The sequence below is a fragment of the Mastigoproctus giganteus genome, chromosome 8 (assembly GCF_048544385.1).
Source record: "Mastigoproctus giganteus isolate SK-2022 chromosome 8, ASM4854438v1, whole genome shotgun sequence".
NCBI classification, from domain to species: domain Eukaryota; kingdom Metazoa; phylum Arthropoda; class Arachnida; order Uropygi; family Thelyphonidae; genus Mastigoproctus; species Mastigoproctus giganteus.
The window spans coordinates 6,315,027-6,339,982 of NC_143582.1; the positions used below are offsets into that span (position 1 = coordinate 6,315,027).

The following is a 24,956-nucleotide window of genomic DNA, read 5'->3' on the forward strand; positions in this document are numbered from 1 at the left end:
ATCCCATTTTTCTTCCAACTCATGTATTAATGATCTTGTAAAACACCTCCTACCATTCCCAACACGCTACATTCAATGCCTCCTGTGGCTTTCAGTCAAAGGAATGTCAAAAGATTTTGAAGAATCTTGATGCTAAGAAAGCTCCAGGTGCCGATGGTATTTCTCTACTTGTTCTCAAAACCTGTGCTCCTGAACTTACTCCAGTTTGCCGCCTTTATTCACTTTCTTATTCCGAAGGTATTTTCCTTCTGCTTGAAGATTTGCTTATATATAGCCAGTTCCTAAAAAGGGTGACAAATCCTTCCCATCCAATTATCGCCTCATTGCAATTAATTCTACTCTTTCTAAAATACGGGAGAAATAAATTAACCACCAACTCTTAAACTACCTACAAACCTTCCGTCTGATGAACCATCGCCAGTATGGATTCCGTCAGTGGCGATCCACTTGTGATATTCTTGCTTATGTTACCCATTTATGGACTAATTCAATGGAAAAGTTCGGTGATACCCAAGCAGTTGTTGGTGACTCTATTGTCAGGGAAACGGGAAACATGCTTTGTAAAAAGGATAGGTGGAACAGAACCAGGGTATGTCTACCAGGGGCAAGGGTTGATGACGTTGTAGAGCGGATATCATCTTTCAAGGGCACAAAAGGTGACATAGTTGTACACGTTGGCACTAATGATATTAAGAGTTGGAGACCAGCGGAATTACTTAATAAGTACAGGTCATTGATGAAAAAAAGCCGTGAATTAGCGTTGAATTTGAAAGTGTCTGCAATCCTGCCCAGACACGATAGGAGGGAGTATATGATGAGAGCCCTGTCGATCAGTTCCGCCCTGGAAAGATTGTGCAGGGCTCAAGGGGTAGAATTTTTTTCAGCCTGGACTGTACTTGTTAACAGGACAGACTGCTTCTACAGGGATGGGATACACTTAAATAGAAAGGGTGCAAGAATGTTTGCTGATGCTATCGAGGCAGTGTTAGGTGGGTCGGAAAACTGCTAGATTGGGGGGATACAAGGACTAATAGATTAACAGTAGCCACTGGCAGAGGAGAAAGAGATTCTTGTACTGCTTCTATTGGAATGAGCAGCAGCATGGAAAATAAGATGCAGGATATTTCAGAGACTGCTGGGAATCATGGGGGTACAAGTAAACACATGGGTTGTGTTAGGGTGGCTAAGAGGAAGAGCAGGTGCATGTATACTTGCGTGTACACCAATGCTAGGAGTTTAGCATTAGCATTAGCATTAGCATTAGTAGAGGCATTTGATGCAAGAAAGCAAGCTTATGCAGCATCAGCCAAAAAAAAAAAAAAAAAAAACCCACTTCCACTTCACCCCTCTGTTCGTTCAAAATACCTGTCCAGCTGAGCCTTAAACTTATTTAGGCTATCAACTTCCACGACAAGGGATGGAAGTCTGTTCCACCCACCAACCACCCGCTGGCTAAAGGCAAATTTCCGCACATCTATCCTACATCTGTCTTTCCTCAATTTGAATTTATGCCCTCTCAGGTGATTTTTCTGAGCTAGAGGAAGAATCCCATCAGCATTGAGCATGCTCAAACCATTCAAGGCTTTGTACACCTCTATCAGATCACCCCGCTGGTACCTAGTTTCCAGACACTGTAATTTGCAAAACTTAAGCCTTTCTTCGTAAGAGAACCCCTTTGTCCCATTCACCAATCTAGTTGCCCTTCTCTGTACTCGTTCCAGCAGCTCTACATCCTTCCTGAAATGAGGCCTCCAGGCCTGTATACAGTACTCTAGGTGTGGCCTGACCATTGCCTTATACAAGGGAATAATCACCTCCTTATCCCTGCTAGAAAAATTCCTATATATCATTGACAATACACCATGAGCTACTCTTGCAGCTCGTCTGCACTGCTCAGAGAACTTCATATCTGCCTGCACCACCACCCCCAGGTCCCTTTCATTCTCTACCACTGTCAGTGTAGTACCACAGAGTTGATACGTTGCTCTGGGGTTGCTGTTTCCCATATGTAGTACTTTACATTTGTCAATGTTAAACTTCATTTGCCACCTCGAAGCCCATCTGCTCAACCTTTCCAAATCCTGTTGCAGCAGCATAGTGTCAGTAGTGTCCTTGACAACCCTGCCAACCTTCGTATCGTCTGCAAACTTGGACATTAAGCCTGATATACCATCATCAATATCATTTATAAATACAGAAAACAATAAAGGCCCCAATACTGAACCCTGAGGGACTCCACTAATAACATTAGTCCACGATGAGCAGTGTCCATTGATTACCACTCTCTGTCTTCTCCCCCTCAACCACCCCTTTATCCATAGCAGCAACGTGCCTCCAATGCCACACTGCTCCAATTTGTGCAGCAGTCTTCCATGTGCAACAGTATCAAAAGCCTTTCTAAGATCCAAGTATATAATATCAAAGTTATTCCCTGCATCCAGTTCTTTTGTGACTGCATCATAGTATCCAATCAAATTGGTCAGGCAAGACTTCCCCTTAACAAAACCATGCTGTGTCCTAGCTATAACTGAAGTCTTGTCTAGATGATCCTGCAGTGCTTCTTTCACCAGTGCCTCCATTAATTTTCCGGGAACAGAAGTTAAACTCACAGGTCTATAATTACTTGTGTCAGCCTTTGATCCCCCTTTGTGAATTGGGGTCACATTTGCACATCTCCAGTCAATGGGTACCTCCCCTGAGTCCAAGGAAGCTCTCATAATTATGGCTAAGGGTTTGCTTACCTCCTTTGCTGCCTCCTTTAATATAACTGGATAGATCCCATCCACCCCAGGTGCCTTTCTTGTGTTTATCTTCAACATTTTCTCCTCCACTTTGCTCTCAGTTATTACAAGATTCTCTAGCTTACTGCTAGAGTTGAATACACCTCTGGCATTCCCCTCGCTGAATAACTCCTCATGTGTGAATGTCGATGCAAAATATTCATTTAGTTTGTTAGCTACCCGAGCAGGGTCATCAACAGTTGACCCATCGATCTCAAGTGGACCAATCTGATTCATCCCCTTCCTTCTAGAGTTTACATAAGTAAAGAACTCTTTGCTGTTTTTCTTCGCATCCCTTGCCAAGGATCTCTCGTAATCTGCCTTCGCCTGCCTAACCTCCTTTGTAACTTGGTTACAGATCAACTTGTATCTATCATAGGCTTCCATGTCACCCATTAATTTATATGTATCCCATGCATTTTTCTTCTCTGCCACATGTCTCATTAGTTCAGTAATTTTAAATCAAATTTTAAATATCAAATTAATCAAATTAATCAAATTTCTCAAAAAAATTAATCAAATTAATCAAATTAATCAAATTAATCAAATAATCAAATTAATTTTAAATCAAAGTTTAGTAAATAAATTTGATGAATTTGAGGTATTGCTCAAAACATCAAAGGCAGATATTGTTGGGATTTCAGAGACGTGGTGTCACACAGATATAAGTGATGCAAAACTGCAATTTGGGGAGTACAACGTCTACAGAAAGGATAGACAGGATAGGAAGGGAAGAGGGGTTATGCTATTAGTTAAGAAACACATAAAATCCAAGGAAGTGGAGCCAGTCGACATTACTGGACAATGCAGTGTCGAGTCAATTTGGTGTGACATAAGCATTGGGAGATCAAAATTGAGAGTAGGAGTGCGCTATAGGCCTAATCAATCTGATAAGTATAATAAGAAACTGTACAGGGAATTAGAGTGGGCCAGTAAATCAGAGTCTTATAATGGGGGATTTTAATTTCCCAGATATTGACTGGAATTTGGGGGCTGGTCACCCACACACTAGCAAAGTTTTTGTGGATTTATTGGATGATTGTTTTCTACATCAGCATGTTCGGGAGGCAACTAGAGGGAGTAATACTTTTGATTTGATTATCAGTAGTGATTCTTCATGCATTAAGAATCTGCAGATAAATAAACTACTAGGTGGCAGTGATCACAGTGTTCTGAAGTGGGAGTTACTCAAAGAGGTAACTACCATTAGGGGTAAATGGAAGGTGTATTGCTTTCGTAAAGGCGACTAGGATGGACTGAGACAGTATTTAAATTCTATACAGTGGGATCAACTGGTGATGTTACCAACAGCAAATTCAAAATGGGAAGCATTCAAAGAACTTATCTTGGAAGCTACTAGGCTTTACCTACGAACTAAGAAATATTGTTCAAGGTTTAGGCCTAAATGGATGTCAGATGAACTAATGAGGCATATGGCAGAGAAGAAAAATGCATGGGATACATACAAATTAACACGTGACACAGGAGCCTATGATAGACACAAGTTGATCTGTAACCAAGTTACAAAGGAGGTTAGGCAGGCGAAGGCAGATTACGAGAGATCCTTGGCAAGGGATGCGAAGAAAAACAGCAAAGAGTTCTTTACTTATGTAAACTCAAGAAGGAAGGGGATGAATCAGATTGGTCCACTTGATATCGATGAGTCAACTGTTGATGATCCTGCTCAGGTAGCTATTCAGCGTTATTCAGAAGCTATTCAGAAGTTATTCAGCGAGGCGAATGCCAGAGGTGCATTCAACTCTGGCAGTAAGCTAGAGAACCTTGTAATAACTGAGAGTAAAGTGGAGGAGAAATTGTTGAAGATAAACACAAGAAAGGCACCTGGGAGGGATGGGATCTATCCAGTTATATTAAAGGAGGCAGCAAAGGAAGTAAGCAAACCCTTAGCCATAATTATGAGAGCTTCCTTGGACTCAGGGGAGGTACCCATGGACTGGAAAAGTGCAAATGTGACCCCAATTCACAAAGGAGGATCAAAGGCTGACACAAGTAATTATAGACCTGTGAGTTTAACTTCTGATCCCGGAAAATTAATGGAGGTACTGGTTAAAGAAGCACTGCAGGATCATCTAGACAAGACTTCAGTTATAGCTCAGACACAGCATGGTTTTGTTAAGGGGAAGACTTGTCTGACCAATTTGATTGGATACTATGATGCAGTCACAAAAGAACTGGATGCAGGGAATAACTTTGATATTATATATTTGGATCTTCGAAAGGCTTTTGATACTGTTGCACATGGAAGACTGCTGCACAAATTGGAGCAGTGTGGCATTGGAGGCAAATTGCTGCTATGGATAAAGGGGTGGTTGAGGGGGAGAAGACAGAGAGTGGTAATCAATGGACACTGCTCATAGTGAACTAATGTTATTAGTGGGGTCCCTCAAGGTTCAGTATTGGGTTCTTTATTGTTTTCTGTATTCATAAATGATATTGATGATGGTATATCAAGTTTAGTGTCGAAATTTGCAGACGATACAAAGGTAGGCAGGGTTGTTGAGGACACTACTGACACTATGCTGCTGCAACAGGATCTGGAAAGGTTGAGCAGATGGACTGAGAGGTGGCAAATGAAGTTTAACATTGACAAATGTAAAGTACTACATATGGGAAATAGCAACCCAAGAGAAAAGTATCAACTCTGTGGTACTACACTAACAGTGGTAGAGAATGAAAGGGACCTGGGGGTGGTTGTGCAGGCAGATTGAAGTTCTCTGAGCAGTGCAGACGGGCTGCAAGAGTAGCTCATGGTGTATTGTCAATGATATATAGAAATTTTTCTAGCAGGGATAAGGAGGTGATTATTCCCTTGTATAAGGCAATGGTCAGGCCACACCTAGAGTACTGTATACAGGCCTGGAGGCGTCATTTCAAGAAGGATGTAGAGCTGCTGGAACAAGTACAGAGAAGGGCAACAAGATTAGTTAATGGAACAAAGGGGTGCTCTTACGAAGAAAGGCTTACGTTTTGCGAATTACAGTGTCTGGAGACTAGGCACCAGCGAGGCGATGTGATAGAGGTGTACAAGGCCTTGAATGGTTTGAGCATGCTCAATGCTGATGGGATTCTTCCTCTTGCTCAGAATAATCACCTGCGAGGGCATAAATTCAAATTGAAGAAAGACAGATGTAGGATAGATGTGCGGAAATTTTCCTTTAGCCAGCGGGTGGTTGTTTGGTGGAACAGACTTCCATCCCTTGTCGTGGAAGTTGATAGCCTAAATAAGTTTAAGGCTCAGCTGGACAGGTATTTCAAACGAACAGAGGGGTGAAGTGGAAGTGGTTATTTTTTATTTATTTATTTTACTTTATTTTTTTTTTTTTTTTTGGCTGATGCTGCATAAGCTTGCTTTCTTGCATCAAATGCCTCCACTAATGCTAATGCTAATGCTAATGCTAGTTGCTCTTGATATCTCAAAGGCTTTCGATCGTGTTTGACATAAAGGTCTTCTAAACAAGCTTCCATATTACGGTTTGCCAACTGTTTTTTGTAATTGGCTGTCCAATTTTCTCTCTGATCGCTCACTGAGGAAGATGGCTCTCTGTCTTCTACCTTCTCCACTAATGCCGGTGTCCTCCAAGGTTTCGTTCTTTCCCTCCACTCTTTTCCTCTTGTATATTAATGACTTTCTTCCATTGACTGAAAATCCTATCCATAGTTTTGCCGATGATAGCACATTGCATTCCACTTTCCATTTTTCCCTGCTCAATCAGCTTCAACTTCTCGAAAATTTCCTACCAATTCCTTAAATGCCGATCTTCAGGTAATTCTCCAGTGGGGCAAAGACAATTTAGTTGATTTCAATCCTTGTAAAACTCAGTCTTGTCTTATATCTCACAAAAATGATTCTTCTGCTCATATGCTTTGGTGACACTCCGATTTCTAGACAAAATTATATATCTCTTTTGCGGATTACCCTCACTTCTAATCTCTCTTGGCAAGCACATTACAAATATTGCTGCCTCTGCATCTAAAAAATGTGGTTTTCTTTTTCGTTCTCGGCGTTATTTTTCTTCGAAACAGCTGTTCACACTGTACAAATCGCAAATCCGCCCTACCATGGAATTGTGTTCCCACATCTTGGGTAGTGTCCCCAAAACAACTCTCAGCCTTCTTGATTCCGTTCAAAAGAGGGCAGTTAGGTTAATTAATGATTCAACTCTAACAGAGTGTCTTCATTGGCTGTCTCATAGACGCACTGTTTCTGCTGCATGCCTCTTCTACAGATATTTCCATGGCACTGTTCTTCTGAATTGGGTTCTATAATTCCCGCTCTCTCTTTCAAAACAGTCCGAACCGGTGCCACCACCAGCCAACATCCATTTACTGTCCAACTTCAAACTTACAGAACCAACTTTTCATCTTCCTCGTTTATTGATTCATCTGCCATTTTCTGGAACAACCTTCCTTCACACGTATTTCCTGAAAATTACAGTCTACAGAAGTTCAAGTCCAATGTCAACAAATATCTTCTTTCGTCTTCTCAACCTCCAACCCAAGCACAGTACTAAGTACTATAGGTTCTAAAGCCTCTCGTGTTTGGGATTTACATAAAAAGAAAAAAAAATATATGGCGGGCCGTTGGACGACATGAAGCAGTGCAGTGGCAAGCGGAGGTGGCACGTTGGGTTAATGTGTCATGCACTGCAGTCTCGCACTGCGTGGCATGTGTAAGTCATTCCTTGAGATAGGAAACATTACAAGAAGAGCTAACCAAGGTCGCCCGAGAGCTGTGTCCACCAGAACAGACCGCTATGTGGCTCTGGCAGCATGACGGAATCCTATGATGTCTTGTCATCAATGGTTGAATTTCTGCGGCCACAGGTGACAACGTTTTCAACTGGACTGTGTTAAAAAGGCCCAATTCAAGAGGACTCTACGCAAAGAAGCCACTGGTTTGTATCTCATTAACCACAGTCTGCGTGGTAGCACAGTGGTATCATCACCCTTCTCCTCACACTGGGCGGAAAAGGTCCGGTTTCGAATCACGACGACGATGCCAGGAACTTTAATGGACTTTTTTCACTCAGTGGCTGAGTTAGTCAGTCTCAGGCATAGATAGCAAGGTTTTGCTACCAGAAACTGTTGTTTTTTGCCCAGAAAAACAGGCAAATCGACCAGAGAATACACGTAATTTACACACATAATACATGTAAGAAATTACAGGTGGCCGTAATATAATAATTTGAATTTTTTTGAATCCAATTAATCCCAATGCAACGCAGAGCTTGTCGAAACTAATTCCATGAACGTGTGACTTGGAGCCTTGATTCTGTTCTTTGATGAGTCCCACTTTAGTGTACAAACGGATTCGGATTCTAGACGTTATTTTGTATGGAGACAATGAGGACTGTGGTACTATACCTCGAACATTAGAGAAAGGGATACTTATAATGGAGGCGGTATTCTCGTGTGAGGCGGAATAATGATCAAAAACTGCAGCTCTCTGCATGTTTTTTTTATAGGGGTACCAAACTGCCCAGAGATTCCAAGACCAGAAACTCGAACCTTATGTGCTACTTATTAGCGGTATGGGTGGCCCAGATTTTCTTTTCATCAAGACAATGCCATTGCATATATCGCTCAAGTAGCGGAGGAATATCTTGAAACAGAAAATATGCAACGACTGCTGTGCCCAGCACTATCACTGGTTTAAATCCCATGGAACATGTGTGGATCCCCTAGGATAGCCAATTGCACACAAACAGCAAACAGTTCTGTCACTTGGTGAGTTAATGTATGTGCTGGTGAAAGAATGGGATTTAGTGGCATAGAATCTTATAGACATCGTTATATCTAGCATGTTTCACCACTGTCTGGCCTGTTAGTCGTTGGAGGGGATCATACATCTTATTGATGTCATGTAACCATTTTTTCGAGCATCTTTTATCGACTTCTGTAATATCAATTTTTGGCAATACAGTACTAACAAAACTACTATAAATGTCCCTTATGCCTGACCGAAGGTTCTCACTGCCTCATTTCATTGATATCCTATGGTACACCACCATACCAAATTTTGTCCCACTTCATCGCATGCTGCACGCGTTACACCACGCTTTCTAGGTGTTCTGTTAATTTAGTCGAGCAGTATAGCAAAATTCATGTGTATCGTTGATAAAACTCCTTGAGCTGTCCCGGCAGCCAGTGTGCAATGTTCAGAGAATTTAATATCTGACTGCACAGTTACTCCCAGTTCTTTTTCGTTTGCTACTACCTTGAATGTAGTTCTCCACAATTGGTATGTTAGTGTGGGGTTATTGTTACCTATACAGTATTACTTCGCATTTATCAATGTTAAACTTCATTTGACATTTGCCCATTTGCCTAAATTTTCTAGTTACTGTTGCAGTAGCATACAGTCATTACTGTTCTTAATCACCTTGGCAACTGTTGTACCATCTACAGACTTGGTCATTAAGCCTGATATATCTTTGATAAATATAGAAAGCAAAAATGGGTCCAACTCCGTTGCCTGGTGTACTCCAGCAATAACATTAGCCCAAGAAGAGCAATGTCCATTGATTTCCACTATCTGTTAATTAAGTAGTGAACGACAAAATATCTAGCTAACTTAAAATATAAACTAACAAGCGTGACTAGGACTATAAATCTACTTATAAGTACGATTTAATATATCAAATTAGTTCCATAAAAGGCAAATTTTTTTAAAAACTTATCCGTTTCTTGGAGCTGACAATTCATCGACTAGCACATGGATACGTTAGCATTAGCATTAGTAGAGGCATACGATTAAGAAAGAAAGCTTATACAGCATCAGCAAAAAAAAAAAAAAATATCCCTTCCCATTTCACCCAATCATTCATTTCAAATGCTTGTCTAGGTCTGCAGTGGATTTATTTAAGCCATCAACTTCCACAACGACAGATGGAAGTTTGTTCCAGCAGTCAACTACCCGCTGGCTAAAGGCAAATTTCCGCACATCTATTCGACAACCGTCTTTCCTCAATTTCAGTTTATGCCACCTGAGGTTTGTAATCTGAGTGAGAGGAAGGATCCTATCAGCATTGAGCATGCTCAATCCATTCAAGTCCTTATACTCCTCAATCAGATCGCATCGCAGGTGCCAAATCTCCAGACGCTGCAATTTGCAGATCTTAAGCCTTTCTTCATAAGTGGACCCCTTTGTTACCCTCACCAGTCTTGTTGCCATTCTCTGTAATTGTTCTAGGAACTCTACATCCTTCCTAAAATGAGGCTTCAATACCTGTAAACAGTACTCAAGGTGTGGCCTGACCATTGTCTTATACAAGGGCATAATCACATCGTTGTCTCTGCTCGCAAACGTTCTGTATATCATTGGCAAAACCCCATGATCTACTCTAGCAGCCTGTCTGCACTGCTTGGAAAACTTCACATCTGACTGCACAATTACCTCCAGGTCTCTTTCCTTCTCCACTACCCTGGGCAGTTGGAATGTTACTCTAGGGTTACTACTACCCATATGCAGTACTTTGCATTTGTCAATGTTAAACTTCCGTTGCCACTTCTCAGACCCAACTTTTTCAGATCCTGTTGCTGCGGCATACTGCCATTACTGTTATTAACAACCATGCCAACCTTTGTTTCATCTGCAAACTTTGACATTAAGCTTGATATACTGTCATCAATATCATTGATAAATATGCAAAACAACAATGGAACCAACACTGAACCCTGGGGGACACCACTAATAAAATTAGTTCATGAAGAGCCGCACTCTGATGCCAATTTAAATTTGGTATCTCTTGAAAATTTTCTTCATATGCATATGTAAGTTTCAGGTTTTCAGGCTGCCCCTGAACTTTAGCGCCCGGGTTCAGTGCACCCATTTCACCCTCGGGAAGGCCCGCCCCTGGTTATGATAACACGTCACTACATTTAAAGCTTTATATAATTCATTTATTTTTTAGTCACATTTTGAATATCTTCCGGGAAGTGTGTTTGGTGTACAACATCAATAAAAATGGCTTAATTATGATTTTTTTAATCTATCAGTGTTAATTTTAGAAATTCTTCCGTATTACGTTTACTTTCGATTGGCATTATTATTTAAGGGATACTTTTCATTAAGTGTTATTCTAATGTCATAATAAACACTATTATTTCTCCATTACACGCAATTTACCGTGCTATTAATGTATAATAAAATCGAGTAAAGAATTCAGTTTTTCCGGTATTTGTGGTGGCGCTGTTGTATCAGTACTACCGGCGACCTTCATGGGGTCGGTTAAGGCTGTAACTAAGTGTTCGTAAAAGCCATGTGGGTTAATAATTATTTTAATGTTTCGAGTGAGACTGATAGTAAACCTCATATACTACTTTTGCTTACATAAATGATGATATAACATCTCTCTCTCTCTCTCTCTCTCTCTCTTCCCCCTCACATTTTTTTTTTTTTTTTTTTGATATAGAAGAGCTTTTCCTCACACTTCCAATGGGGAGCACATGGTATGTGTGTGCTCACACTCTCAGGTGGAAGAAGTAGGTTCAAGACCGGTTACTTACCTGTTGTTTTGGTCTGTACCAGGAATTCAGAACGGTCATTCACCTGTTCTGATTACGGTTCGGTAGTCTGCTGTCGTATTCTGAGTGGGATAGGGGTCACCTCCACAATCGTGTCTAGACTTTGTTGCTGGATCTTCAGGATTATCAAGACACAAAATGCTCAGTTACTGTAGACATTTGTTGTTTCGGACGTACACCTTAATAGGAACATCAAACTTAACGATGATGAGAACATTGTTAAAGTTTTCTTTACCTATAAATGAATTTCATAATTTAAGGCACTGTGCAACTGTAGGTGCAAGAGCAACTTCAAAAACTGCTGACTGGAATCGTGCTGTTTCAGATGCAGAAAAGATTGTTGGTTATCCAACATCTTACTTTAGTTTGAGATGTCTTTTAAGTGACGAATTTTCCAATATTGCTGTACACCTTAGAAAATTAGTAGGTACAGATCATCCAGTTCTTAAAACAGCCAAGTGAGTAGATTTGTAGACTTGAATTTTGTTTCTAGAAGTGAATGAACTTTGAATATGTATTATAAAGGAAGTAGAAGTTATTTTTAGATGTGTTATATCACAATTATTTTGTCTCAATGCAGTAGGCGATTACTTGATAAATGATGAATGTATGGAAATTCTGTTCATCCTGGATATGCTATTTCTTTTAATTTTTTATTGTTATTAATTTTTTATAACAATATGTTAATATTGTTTAGTTAGAACGCTGTATAACTTAGTCTAATATATAATTTCATTTCATTACTAATTTATATGCTAATAAACACCAGACATCCTTCACTTTTTTATTAATTATTAGTTTTTTTTTGTGCCATCAAAATTTTATTCTCTTTGGTACTTTAAAATACTGACCTCTCTTGAGTGCAGTGAACTGTCATGAGTCAACCTGCCATAATATTTCAGCAGAAATTTGAATGTATTCCATGCTTCTGCAGTGCATATTTTAAATTCTAATCTGATAACAAGAATGAAATTAGTTATAATTTTAATTTTTACTAATTTCTACATACTTTTAGAGAATAACTTTTTTTGTTTTTTAATATATTTCAGTCTTGTGTTAGTTTTTGATTCCTTTAAACTAATATTGTACAATACAATATTGCAGTTATTGATCATAGTGGTTGCACCATAGGATATGCTGCAAAATAGAGTCATCACTGTATATTCCAGTGCCTGGAAAAAAATAAAAAATTGCACCTCCTAGTCTCACACAAATAAATAAATAAATAAACTTAATAAATTAACATGAATAATGAAATATACTGTAAAATACATTGTTTTCACTCATTTTGTGGTATTTCAGAATTAAAAAATAAGGTTACTCTTTAGAATATGAGGCACAATCTCACAAATCTTTGTGACTACAAATGATAGGCAGGCCTATCTCTGCCTACTGGTTTCTTACGTAGACTACTACTTACTGTGATTTTGCATTATAGAGAATGCCGTTTGTTAAATGACCACAGCCAGAATACCATGTACATACAGACTGTAAACTTAACCTATATTTTTAGTACACTTAACAGTTTCAATACTTTTCACTCCCTTACAACTTTTGTATTTGGTTAGTCCAAAAAGTTTAGGTTAGTTTATGCCACTAATTCAGGATGGATTCAAGTGAAGAATGGTGTTGTCTGTGGCCACAGTTGTTTTGCTTGAATCTGTCCCAAATTAGTGGCATAACCTATAGGCAGATTCAGGGTAGGGGCATCAGGGCATGTGTCCCCCCCACCCATTGTTTTTTGGAGAATATACACCAATCATTTAAATTCCCTTTAGCTACAAGAAAAAAAATTTTTTTTTTATTGTTAACATAGGATTTTGTCTATTTTTGCATTGTGGCACAGCTATTTTCAACTGCAGTTGGCGACACTGATGCTGATTGATCGCCATTTTAGTTCGAGGCATGACGCAGTTTGGTTGTGCATAATGTTTACTTTTGAGTTTAGCTGTGTGCCTGTGTCCACCAGTCACATTAAGTTTGAGTTTCTTATTTGTTTTGTTCTGTGCATTATTTTGTGCGTTGTTTGTGCACAAACAAGGACAAAATGGTGCCCCGCTGTCACAAATGGTGCCCCTGCTGTCATTTTTTTCTGGATCGACCACTGGCATAACCTAACATAACCTAACCTTTATTAAGTGAAAATGGAATCTATTAAATAAACCCACACTTCAGTACACAGTCTCTCACACATTCAATAAAAAAGTAGAAAATTACTCACAGGACTAGATCTTTCAATCACAGCGAACCACTGGGTGCAGCTAGACCTGCCCATAATTTATAGTCACAAAGATCCATGGGATTGTACCTTATATTTGAAAGATTAATCAAAATAACTCTGTGTGTGTGTGTGTGTGTTATTTTTAAATACAGTGTTTTGCCACTCCTGGATGGATTTGATGTTCTGGACAGGTGCCCTGTTGACCAGTCTTACTTACAACTCTACTTCAAAATGTAATTTGATAGTTCCTATCCAAGCCATCACTCTCTTCTTTACCACAAAACCAAGGAAATTATATCATGAAATTGAAATTTAAACAAGAGTTAAACGAAGCCACATACATGGAGCACTGCTTTATTTCTGTGTAGAAGTATACTTCTGATTGCTGTACATATATTTCTGATGTTTACAGTTAGTTGATGTGGTTTACACTATCTGGAAGACAGCTGTTCGTTCATTGAGACATGTTTAACTATTGTTATTGGTATATAAGCTGTATGCCATTCGTTAGCTCTTTGATTGTAAAATTTTTCTTCTGTATTTTGGTTTTACTGCATGCCTATATAGCTGGCTATGCAATAAAATCAAAAGATAGAAAACTTCGTATTCATGGTTTGTGGCTAACTTAATTGTCATATTAGGTAAATTTTTCCCTAATTCAAATTGGTATATTGCTCAGTGGCACTGGTGGCAGGGCTAGCATTGGTTCAGGGTATCTAGATGCAAGAATTAGTTTGGTCCATGAGGTGTTTTCCTTACAGGACCAAGACCTCCCCCCCCCCATCCTTGGGATTTGGGTTCTTTTCAGTTGGGAACCTGAAAAGAACCCAAATGGGTGAATTTCACTCCTCCATGCCAAGGACTGGACTGCCCTGACTTTTTTTTTTGTGATTATAATATTTATTATTTGTTGTATATTTAAGTTATATTATTAGTATTGGCAAAAGGATTCAAGGAGTCTAACTTATACAGCATCAGAGTCCTCTGATGCTGTATAAAATAAGCACTTACCCACTTCATTTGCTCATTCCTTCTAATAATTTATATAGCCTTTCTTTAAATTTATTCAGAATCCCATTTCTGCATCAGTAGGTGGATTTTTATTCTGCACAATGTTGCTCTCCAGCCAAAGGCCAACTTTTTAATATCAGTTCTGCACTCCTCCCATTTCAGTTTATGGCCCCCTTTGTGTCACTTGAGGAAGGGTAAAGATGTCATTAGCATTTAGTTTACCAACCCTCTTTAAGACCTATAGAATTAATCCATGCAATTTTTCAATCAGATCTGTTAGGAAATCTGATAGAGATGTTTTAGGCTTTGAATGGATTGAGTAAGCACAGTGTGGATAGCATCCTACACACACACGAGGGAGGAGCATAAATTCAAATTCAGAAAGGACGGTTTCAGGGTAGATGTGCAAATTTTGCCTTCAGCCTGCAGGTAGTTGATTGTTGGAACAAGCTTCCATCTGCTGTGGATGTGGTTACTCCGAAAGAATTGAAGGAAGAGCTAGACAGACTAATAGAGGGGATGGACAGATCAAATGGGTGGTTTTGTTATTATTTTATTTTTTTTTGGCTGAGATAAGCTTGCTTTCTTGCATAATTGCCGCTACTAATGCTTTTTGATTTTCTTGGCTGATGTACAAGATTGCTTCCTTGCATTATTTAGCCACTACTGACACTAATCACTTTGTTTCACTTAAATGAATTTAAGAAATATCTAAGACTACTGTAATCACCTTTACAAAAGCAAAGTCCCTTTTTGTCAAAATCCCTTTACCACAGTAACAGTAACTACTTTTTTAAATAAATTGCACGTCAGTGCACTGCAATCACTTCTTCCTTCAAAAATTTTAATTGTTAGTAAGATTAAAAATATTGTTTTCCCTTGTAGCCTTTCTACATGTTGGTACAGAATGCAGTTCCTAGCAAATCCAAAATGTTTTGCTACTGATTGAGCTGTTAACTTACAAGCTGCATTCAGCATCTGGAGAGTTTGTCTCATTAGCATCAGTAAATATTATTGCATCCCTTCTATTCAAGTGTAATTCCATCTATAAAAATAGCTGCTCTTCTTTTAACAGGTGCAGGCCATATGGCAGAAAGCTCCATGATCCTAGGAAATTTCTCTTTATGATAGACAGGCTCTCATCAGGAACTCTCTACTATGATGCCTTAGCAAAATTCCAGACACTTTCAAATTTAGCCATAATTTGTAAATTTTATTTACATCGTCTTATATCTATGAAGTGATGCCTCAGTTGCCTATGTTTAATATCATTAGTGCCAGCATATACAATATCATCTTTTGTACCCTTTAAAAGATGATAATTGTTCTGTAATATCACTTAACTTTTGCTCCTGACAGATGTACTGTGGTCTATTCCACCTATCCTTATTTGCATAATATTTTTCCCATTACCCCGAAGTTTGCCAAGGATAACCTTCATATGGGACCAGCACGTTTTGTTCTTGCTATTCTTTTTATGCCACCTGATATGTGAGGGCGACTACTGCGCAGCTCAGCAGTAACAGTACTTCTTATTGTGAGTGAATAAAGTGTGGTTGTGAAGTTAACAGTAGATAACAGGGAATCATTAGGAAGGGAGCAGTGTATTTGAAGATGTATTTATTTTAGCTGATATTATTTTGTAATATTATATAGATACATGCCGTTGATTATTTGAACGCAAATTGTTTTACTAGCCACTGTTTCAACTTGTCATGAATTCCAGAATTCTATATTATGATGATGTGGGAAAAGAATATCTACAATCTCACTTCTCTCTTGAAATGGCCACAGAATAATTTACTTCACTGCTGACATGATATTATGTGGAAAGAAAAATTTCAGGTACTTACACCTTTAGCATACAAACCTAGTTATTTGTTAACTGGTATTTGTTTAAGATTAGCAAATAGGTTATTTGTTAATCTTAAATCAGTGGTATCCAACTAGTCATTTGAAATTGGTCAGTCCTGAAGTGATTAAGTTGATCTCACTATCTTGTTAGCTTCAGTTTGTAATTTATTTATTTTTTTTTTTTTTTTGTATCTCTTCATCAAAATGGAGAGAGTATGAAATATGGTAAGGGCCTTACATTTGTATGAGATTTATCCCATAACTGGTTGTGCCAGTGTTTTTTGGTACTCACACATTCACTTGGTTAAATGGGATAAAAAATTATCCCAATTATATCCTTAAAAATCAGCAAGAAATAATTCAAGAGTTATTCACTTTTTAATGCCACCTTTATATTTAATCTATTATTAACACAATTGTGAAAAATCCATTTTTTATATTAAAAGCATATTTTTAATTTTTTTTTGAAAATAAAACCCTCTGTAGTGTCTTAGACATGCACTTTAGGCATTTCACACCCCTTATCCAACTAATTTTGAATATTATTTCCTTTGTAACTTTGACTGATAGTGAGGAAATTTCAATAAAAAAAAACTTGTGCACTTCAATGATGTATGCCAGCCAGACTTTCATGATGAAGCCTGAGAGTGTAACGATTAGAGATGCTGCCATAAAACATGAGTGTTCACTTCAATAATTGGATGCATGAAATGCTGCTACTTTTAAATTAATATTTTTCAACATGCGCATATAATTATTGAGAACAGGCTTAACACAATCCTGCATTGCATTTTTTCTGTTTGCAGTATAACTGAGAGATTTCTGGAATCTTCAATGGAAAAACCAAAGAAAATCCTTTTCTTAAAAGGTGTTTGGAGAATTATCTGTGGTTAACAAGTAGATGAAGAGCATGAAATTCGTGACTTGTGAATCTTTGCATGCATGGCTCCAGGTTAAATTGTAGTAGCATACATGTATGATTTTGCTGACCATCTTTGATGACTGCCTGCATTTTGCTCTTATTGATTATCAGAGCCAGCTTTGAGGTACTTTTATGCTGTGGTCAGTGACACACAGCACTCCTTTAATATACAGGGTGATTCAGAAAGAATAGCAAATATTTTGGGAGGCGATAGTATCAATTATTCTGAGTTAAAAAGTTCTTATAAATGTGTCCAATTCTCAATGGATACAGAGATACAGCTGTTTCAAACTGGTGTGCACAGCTCTCTGAATCAGATGTGACCAAAGAAGCAGTTATAACCTGATGCTGTTTAGTTAGAAGTGTTGTTAAGCATGCTGCACATCTTCACACATGCTGAATATGCTGATATGGCTTTTGTGGTGGAAGTGCAACTGCTGCTTTTAGAGAATACTGTCGAGGGTTTCCTAACTGCAAAATACCAGATTCAAGAGTGTTTACTAGTGTTTACACCAAACTGCGTGAAACTGGTACGGTTCCCAGTGCTCATATTTCTTTTGAACGTGCAAATGAACAAATGTGGATGAAATAGAACACATTCTTCATTCGGTAGGACGTAGTTCTACTATTAGCGCACAAAGAATTTCTAGGCATATCGGTGTTCCACAGACAAGAGTATGGCGAATATTATGTGAGCACGGCTTGTAGTATCCATTTCACATACAGCTGGTGCAACACCTTCAACTGGAGACGACACCCATTGATTGGCATTTTGTCGGTGGGTAAATGCTAATCTCCGATTAATTCCATTAATACCATTCAGCAATGAAGCTACTTTCACCCTTGACAGTATCAACAACAACTCTCATAGGTGGTCAGAAGAAAATCCACATGCTACTGTAGAAATAAATTTTGAACATCACCTCTCTGTAAATGTGTGGTGCTGTATCATCAACAGTCAGTTGATTGGGCCTGTTGTGTTACAAAATCGTCTTACAGGATCCATTTACCTGGAATTTCTGCAAAACGAACTTCCATTATTATTGGAGGATGTTCCCTTGGCTACAAGGATTGGTATGTACTTTCAACATGATGTAGCTCCTGCACATTATATCCGTCTTGTGATACAATATATCTAAATCGAACTTTCCCTGAATGATGGATTGGCTGTGGTGGTCCCTTTTCATTTGCCAGCAAGGTCTCCAGACCTCACTCCTTTAGATTTTTGTTTGTGGGGATGGATGAAAAGTGCAGTATACAAAGAAAAGGTGAATACAGTAGGTGAATTGCTCGCTCGCATTTTGGATACTGCTGCCATCATAAAGGAATGCCAAGATGACCTCAGAAGAACAACACGTCATATTACCACAAGAGTTGCAAAGTGCATTGAGGTTGGCGGTGGGATTTTTGAACATTTATTGTGAACTGTAAAAAATTTGTCAGATATTTGTCTTTTGTATCATTTAAAAAGTCAATAAATACAAACAATAAGTCATTTGTCATTCTTTAATACCTCTCATAATGGCTTTGTGCATGCCAGTTTCAAACAGCTGTATCTCCGTATCCATTGACACATGTTTATATGAAATAAAGTTTATATGAATTGGACACGTGTTTATATGAACTCAGAATATTTGATACTATAACCTCCCAAAATATTTACTATTCCTCCTGAATCACCCTGTAAATTTTTAAATATTTAACTGAAAATGTATCCTTGGGACAGTAGTTCCCAAACTGTGCCCCATGGTGCTGGAGCAAATTCACAGGGGCGCCACAGCATAATTTAAATTTTCGAGGGAAACACAGTGATACTTGACATCTGTTGGACACCGCGATGTTGACACACTGTCAACATTACCACAGTTTCAACAGCGCCTCCATAGCCAGGTGGGCAGGAGCAGCAGTGCGTAGCACATGCTTTTTTATTAGACCGGGGTTCAAGCCCATGAGCACCAAATACGGAGGATGCGGAAAGGTCAGGGAATGTCCACCGCATATCCCCGGAGCAATATGGCCTTAGTTGCTAATGCTCCTAAAAACCAACTAACAACAACAATTTCAACGTTACTTATTAAGTTGTTTGGACCTAACTACTTAATAAAAGCAACTGTTAGGTATTTCTTTTGGTCTAGGGGTAGCGTAAAAAAATTACTGGGATACTTAGGGCACTGTGAAAAAATTACTGAGACACTAAGTGCACCGTGAACCAAGAAAGTTCGGGAACCTCTGCCTTAGGACATTAGTGTTCTTGGTTATTGACTAATTTTTCAGTATTGCTGGTTAGCCTCTGAGATAGGTGGAGGTGATGTCTAGTTTTCTTATTAATATTAAGAAATTATTTTGAATATTGTTTTTTAGGGTCCGTAGTCTAATGAAGGACCCTTAAAATGTCACTTGGTTGTCTCTGGCCATCCGTCTGTCACAGCATTGTATCTCTGGAACCACTCAACCTATTGACTTGAAATTTTGCATGGGTTTGTGCATCATGTGGGCCAACATAATGCCATATTGTTGACAAAAATTTGTCTGAGAAATGGGGGGTATTTGGGGGTGACAAAAATGTTGTCTACAGCCTATAGCTTACTATACACCACTGGAAAGAGTTCAACGAGTAGGTTTAAAATTAAAAATTGCAGCACCAGACAGGAAAATGTGCGTAATTTTTGTGTTCCCCCTCTATTTCCATCTCTAATGGAGCTAAGAGTTTAAAAATCACATTAGCTCTGCATTATTTGATGCTTATCAAGGGAATATTATTCCGATTGAAATCTATCATTTACTTTTGTGTTAAAATTAAAAAAAACAACTTTTTATTGCACTTTGATGGCACGCTTCTTTGTGCTAAGTAACTCTCCTTTTGGTAAAAACAGGTTTCTAAATAGTTAGTTAATAATTCTGTAAAGGTCATTTATAAATTTTGTGATGAGAAGTATTTTTTAACAATTTTCAAAGCTGGAGTTGTCCCGGCAAGGAGGTACTAAGAGAGCCAATGTTTTCGTTAGTTCCTCAGTTTTAGGCCAAGCTTGGGTACTAGAAACTTTTTTTTTCAGTTACCATAAAGCTCTCTATTTGAGATACTACACTAACAACCAGTCGTGACTACGGACCCTTCATCCTGAGTGCCTGGCACTCAGTAGTTGACCGATTTATTTATTTTTGTTTAATTTTTCCTTGTTTTTATTATCCAAAGGAATTTTAGATTTATAATGAATTTCAATGGTAGGTCACATTTATGTGGAAACTGAAAAGTTGCGCCCATTCTTATAAATGGTGGGCACTTAAACTTAAATCACTACTTATGACAAGCTTTGGATCTGATTTTACACAAATGTCCATATTTGTTCAAACAAAATTTCTGATTTTATCACTTTTGAAATATACTTTAGAATTTGTTATTTTTTTAGGTATTCTGATTTTTGCCTTTAGATAATCATTATTTGAATTTTAACAATATTTTGATTGATTTAGTTTTGGTTCTCTTTATGACTGTTTTAGTATATTATATAATTCATTCCTGGGAACCACATTCATTATTTATATTTTTATATCCATTGTGGAATTTTGCAAAAAATTGGCATGGATGCATGTTCATTTTAACTCATAAATATAATGAATATTTATATAATACTGAAAAAATATTTAGTTATAACAGAATGTACTATATATATTTAGACGACTGGTGTATAATGGACGTACCAACATCCAGACTCGAGGCCTTATTGTGTTGTTGATATCTAAAGCAGCTGGTCATCCATCAAGTTCTGATTTGTTGGAAGGTGATAGAGCTGCTGGCATTTCTCAGCGACAGAGATCTCTGGCTGAAATAACAGAGATGATCCATACTGCTCATCTAATTCATAAGGGTATTCTTAATCTTTCTTCAAGTGTTGTACCTGATTCCACTACTTTGAGTGACTTGCAGTTTGGTAACAAGATATCTGTGCTGAGTGGAGATTATTTATTAGCAAATGCTTGCAAAGGGCTTGCTGATCTCAGGAATTGCAAGGTAATATTATTTGATATTATTTTTTCCATAATATTTTTTGTTATTCTATACCAGGGGTGGGCAACCCGCAGCCTTCTAAGATCTTATGTGCGGCCTTTGCCACACAAAGATGAAATAAAATCATTAAATAATCCTACTTTTAAACTAATATTTTTTAAAATTAAATATTCAAAACGTTTTAATAATAAAAAGCTTTATATATTTTTTTCACAATATAGAAACATTATTCAGATAATTAAAAAAGGAAAATACAATTTTTTTTATCTAAAAAGTAAAATATATCATGTTTAACTTTTTCTATTTATTTAAAAGTCGTTTTTATGTACCACAAATGATAAAAAACAAAAGCTATTTAATAAAAGAAAAATTCTAATCCTCTGTTAAGTTTGTTAAAAATAAAAAAAATATTTTAACAGAGTTAATAATTTGACGAAAATAGTTTTTTATTTTAAAATTTAAATTGTGACATCGTGATTTTTTATCTGTTGCTTTTATGTGCATATTTGTAACTGTGAATATTTTGACAACTGTATGTATTCTTGTCTTGAATTTTGTAATCCTGTAATTTCTTATGTTTCATTTCACAATTGCTTAATTTTTAGATTGCCCATCGTATCCAAAAAAGTTAAAATGAAGTTGAATGAAGAAAACAGAACATTTAAAGAAGATTGGGAGATGCAGTATTTTCTTATTTTTGTGAAAGACAAAATGGTTTTTTTGATATGTAATACAGCACTAACAACATTAAAAAAATACAATGCAAATCAACATTATCTATCTGACAAGGACCGACCGTAAATATGTAAAATTAGAAGGAGAAGCTCGTAAATCTGCACTTCAAAAAATGAAGAAAGAAAAACAGCACCAGGAAAAGGCTTTTGGTGCTTTTATTGAGCAAGGAACTTCTGCAACCGATGTTACATACAAAATAGCGCATGTATTTGGAAAAAAAGGCAAACCATTTAGTGACATCGAAATGATAAAAGAATGTATTGTTGAAGCAGTAGGATGTTTAGATCTGGAAAATGTTGACAAATACAAACAGTTACCTCTCTCGAGAAAAACTATAACTAATAGACAACATGAATTAGCTCAGAATGTAGGAGAACAACTTCAGGTAATAATTCACTCTAAAGATGTATATTTTTCAATAGCGTTAGATGAAACCACTGATAGAAATGACTCTGCTCAAATATTATATTTTATTTGTGCTATAACTGAAGATTTTCATTGTTATGAGGAACTACTGGCTTTGGGTACACTCACTGGAAGGACTCGTGGAATTGATATTTTTAACAACTTTAAAGAAATGTGTCTTGAGAGAGGACTAAACCCTGGTAACCTGGTGAGTGTATGCACGGACGGTGCACCTTCTATGAGAGGAAAGCGAGAAGGATTCGTTTCATTGTTATAAAAAGAAAAGCCCAATTTAGAAAAGTTAATTTCGTTCCACTGTATATTACACCAACAAAACCTTTGTGCTAAATCCTCCACATTGAGCAATACTTTGGACAGAATTATGGCAATTGTTAACTTTATTTGAGTAAATGCTTTAAGACATCGCCAATTTCGAAGCATGCTTATATTGGATGATGAGACATATAATGTCGACTTGCCACATTATTGTAAAGTGTGCTGGTTATCAAAAGGACAAATTTTAGTAAAAGTTTTGGCTTTGCGAGAACAAATTAAAAAATTTTACGAGGAACAAGAACAACTATGTGATTTATTAGATGAAGAATTTTGTAGAAATGCTGCATTCTTGTGTGATATTATGGAAAAGCAAAATGAATTAAATGTTTATTTGCAGGGAAAAACAAGACATATATATGACATGTGGCAAAAAATTCAGGTATTTCGAAAAAAATTAAGTTTTTACAAAACTCTTTTCTCTAAATCAGAAATATCTGGGGAACATTTCCCTCATTTAAAAAATATGTTAAAGGAGCAGAAAAATGTTGTATGTGACACTTTCAAAGACTACATAACCGTATTGGACATGCTAATTGAAGAATACAATGATAGATTTTCTGATTTCAAAGAACATACTATAGAAATGAAATTGGCGTATGAGCCACATTTAGTTGATATCCTGAAGGCACCCACCGAACTACAGACGGAATTAATTGAATTAGGAGAAGATAATATGATAGTCTCTTTTTGATACAAAAAAATCCTATTGAAATGTGGAAAAATGCAGTTGAATACCCACGTATACGTCAACATGCTTGTCGACTGCTGTCTTGCTTTGCAACTACGTATTGTTGAGAATCAACTTTTTCATGCCTTACACAAATTAAAAGTCATTTAAGGACTCAGATATCTGATATTCATTTAGAAGACCAACTCAAGTTGCATACAACTAAGATGGAGCCTAATATCTAGTTGTTATTTAATAAAAAACAAACCCAAAAATCTCATTAGTTAATTATCAAAAAAGATGTTTCTGCAAAAAAATGCATTCTGATGAGTTTAGCTCATTAAAAATGTGCAATCGAAGTGGTTTCAGCCGAGACATCTTTTTTTGGTAAACAACTCAACCACCAAAGCATCAAATCTTCAACCCATTAGTTAACTCTTATTTTAATTTTTTTTTACATTAGTACAGTTTTTTCTAATTATTCTTGTATAATACACAGAGAGAATGTTAAATAATTGCTATAAATTTTCATTTGAATAACAATTTAGAAAATAATTTATTATCTTTATAATTAGATTTTTTTAAATTTTGTGTTCATATAAAATGTACGTGGATGTATTATGATGAGAATATTGTAAATATGTATGTTTTATTGAAATTTATTTGCCTTTTCTATAGTTATATGAAATAAAATTTAACACTGATAATTAAGTATGTTTTACTTCGTGTAGTGGTTCGAAGGATCGGTACGTCCTTTCCACTATTTCCGAAAATGAATATGGCCTTTTATTCAAAAAAGGTTGCCCACCCCTGTTCTATACTATTACCAAATTTCTGAATATTTTTCTCAATTTAAAAATAACTTCCTTAATGCAATTTCAAACTGGAGTAATAAATGTTTAGCTGAAGGCTGCCAAACACAAGGTCCACAGCCTGTGGACTTTGTGTGACCCTCAAACATTTGCTGTGTTTCCTAAGCATGAGCTGTTGACTTTTACAGTTTCAAGATGATTAGACTTTCTCTTATAAGGGAATTGTAGTACATGATAGTAATTAAAGAATTTGGAAGTGAACTAATCAGCACTTCCAAGGTTTCATCAAAAAGTTCAGTGAGTGATTTTGTAATTGAATGCATATCTTTAAGAATTATAAAAGGTTGTGAATGAGAGTCTCAGTTCACATCTTTTGAACATGACCACACCAAATTTTAACTTATGTGCCAGTATAGTGTAAAGTTGCTTTTATTGAACACTTGTTTTCTTCATTTATTGTGTGTACCGAAAATAATGAAATTTGACCAGCATACCTGCACAATTATCCCCAGGTCCTTTTTGTTCTCTGTGGTATTACACTGACAGTGGTAGAGAATGAAAAGGACCTGGGGGTAATTGTGCAGGCAGATATGAAGTTTTCTGAACAGTGCAGACGGTCTGCAAGAGTTGCTCATGGTGTCTTATCAGTGATATACAGCA

The 24,956-nt window shown here is 37.1% G+C and overlaps 1 protein-coding gene across 1 annotated transcript in view; it reads left to right on the forward strand.

The window, feature by feature from the left end:
- Positions 1-11,531: 11,531 nt before the first annotated feature.
- The window catches only part of LOC150081225 (all trans-polyprenyl-diphosphate synthase PDSS2-like), a 42,687-nt gene continuing 29,262 nt past the window's right edge, over positions 11,532-24,956 (forward strand). Inside the window, exons 1-2 of the mRNA XM_090379436.1 lie at positions 11,532-11,785; positions 21,011-21,344. Of these exons, the coding sequence (XP_090235562.1) occupies positions 11,532-11,785; positions 21,011-21,344 (588 nt within the window). The remainder of the gene's footprint in view (positions 11,786-21,010; positions 21,345-24,956) is intronic.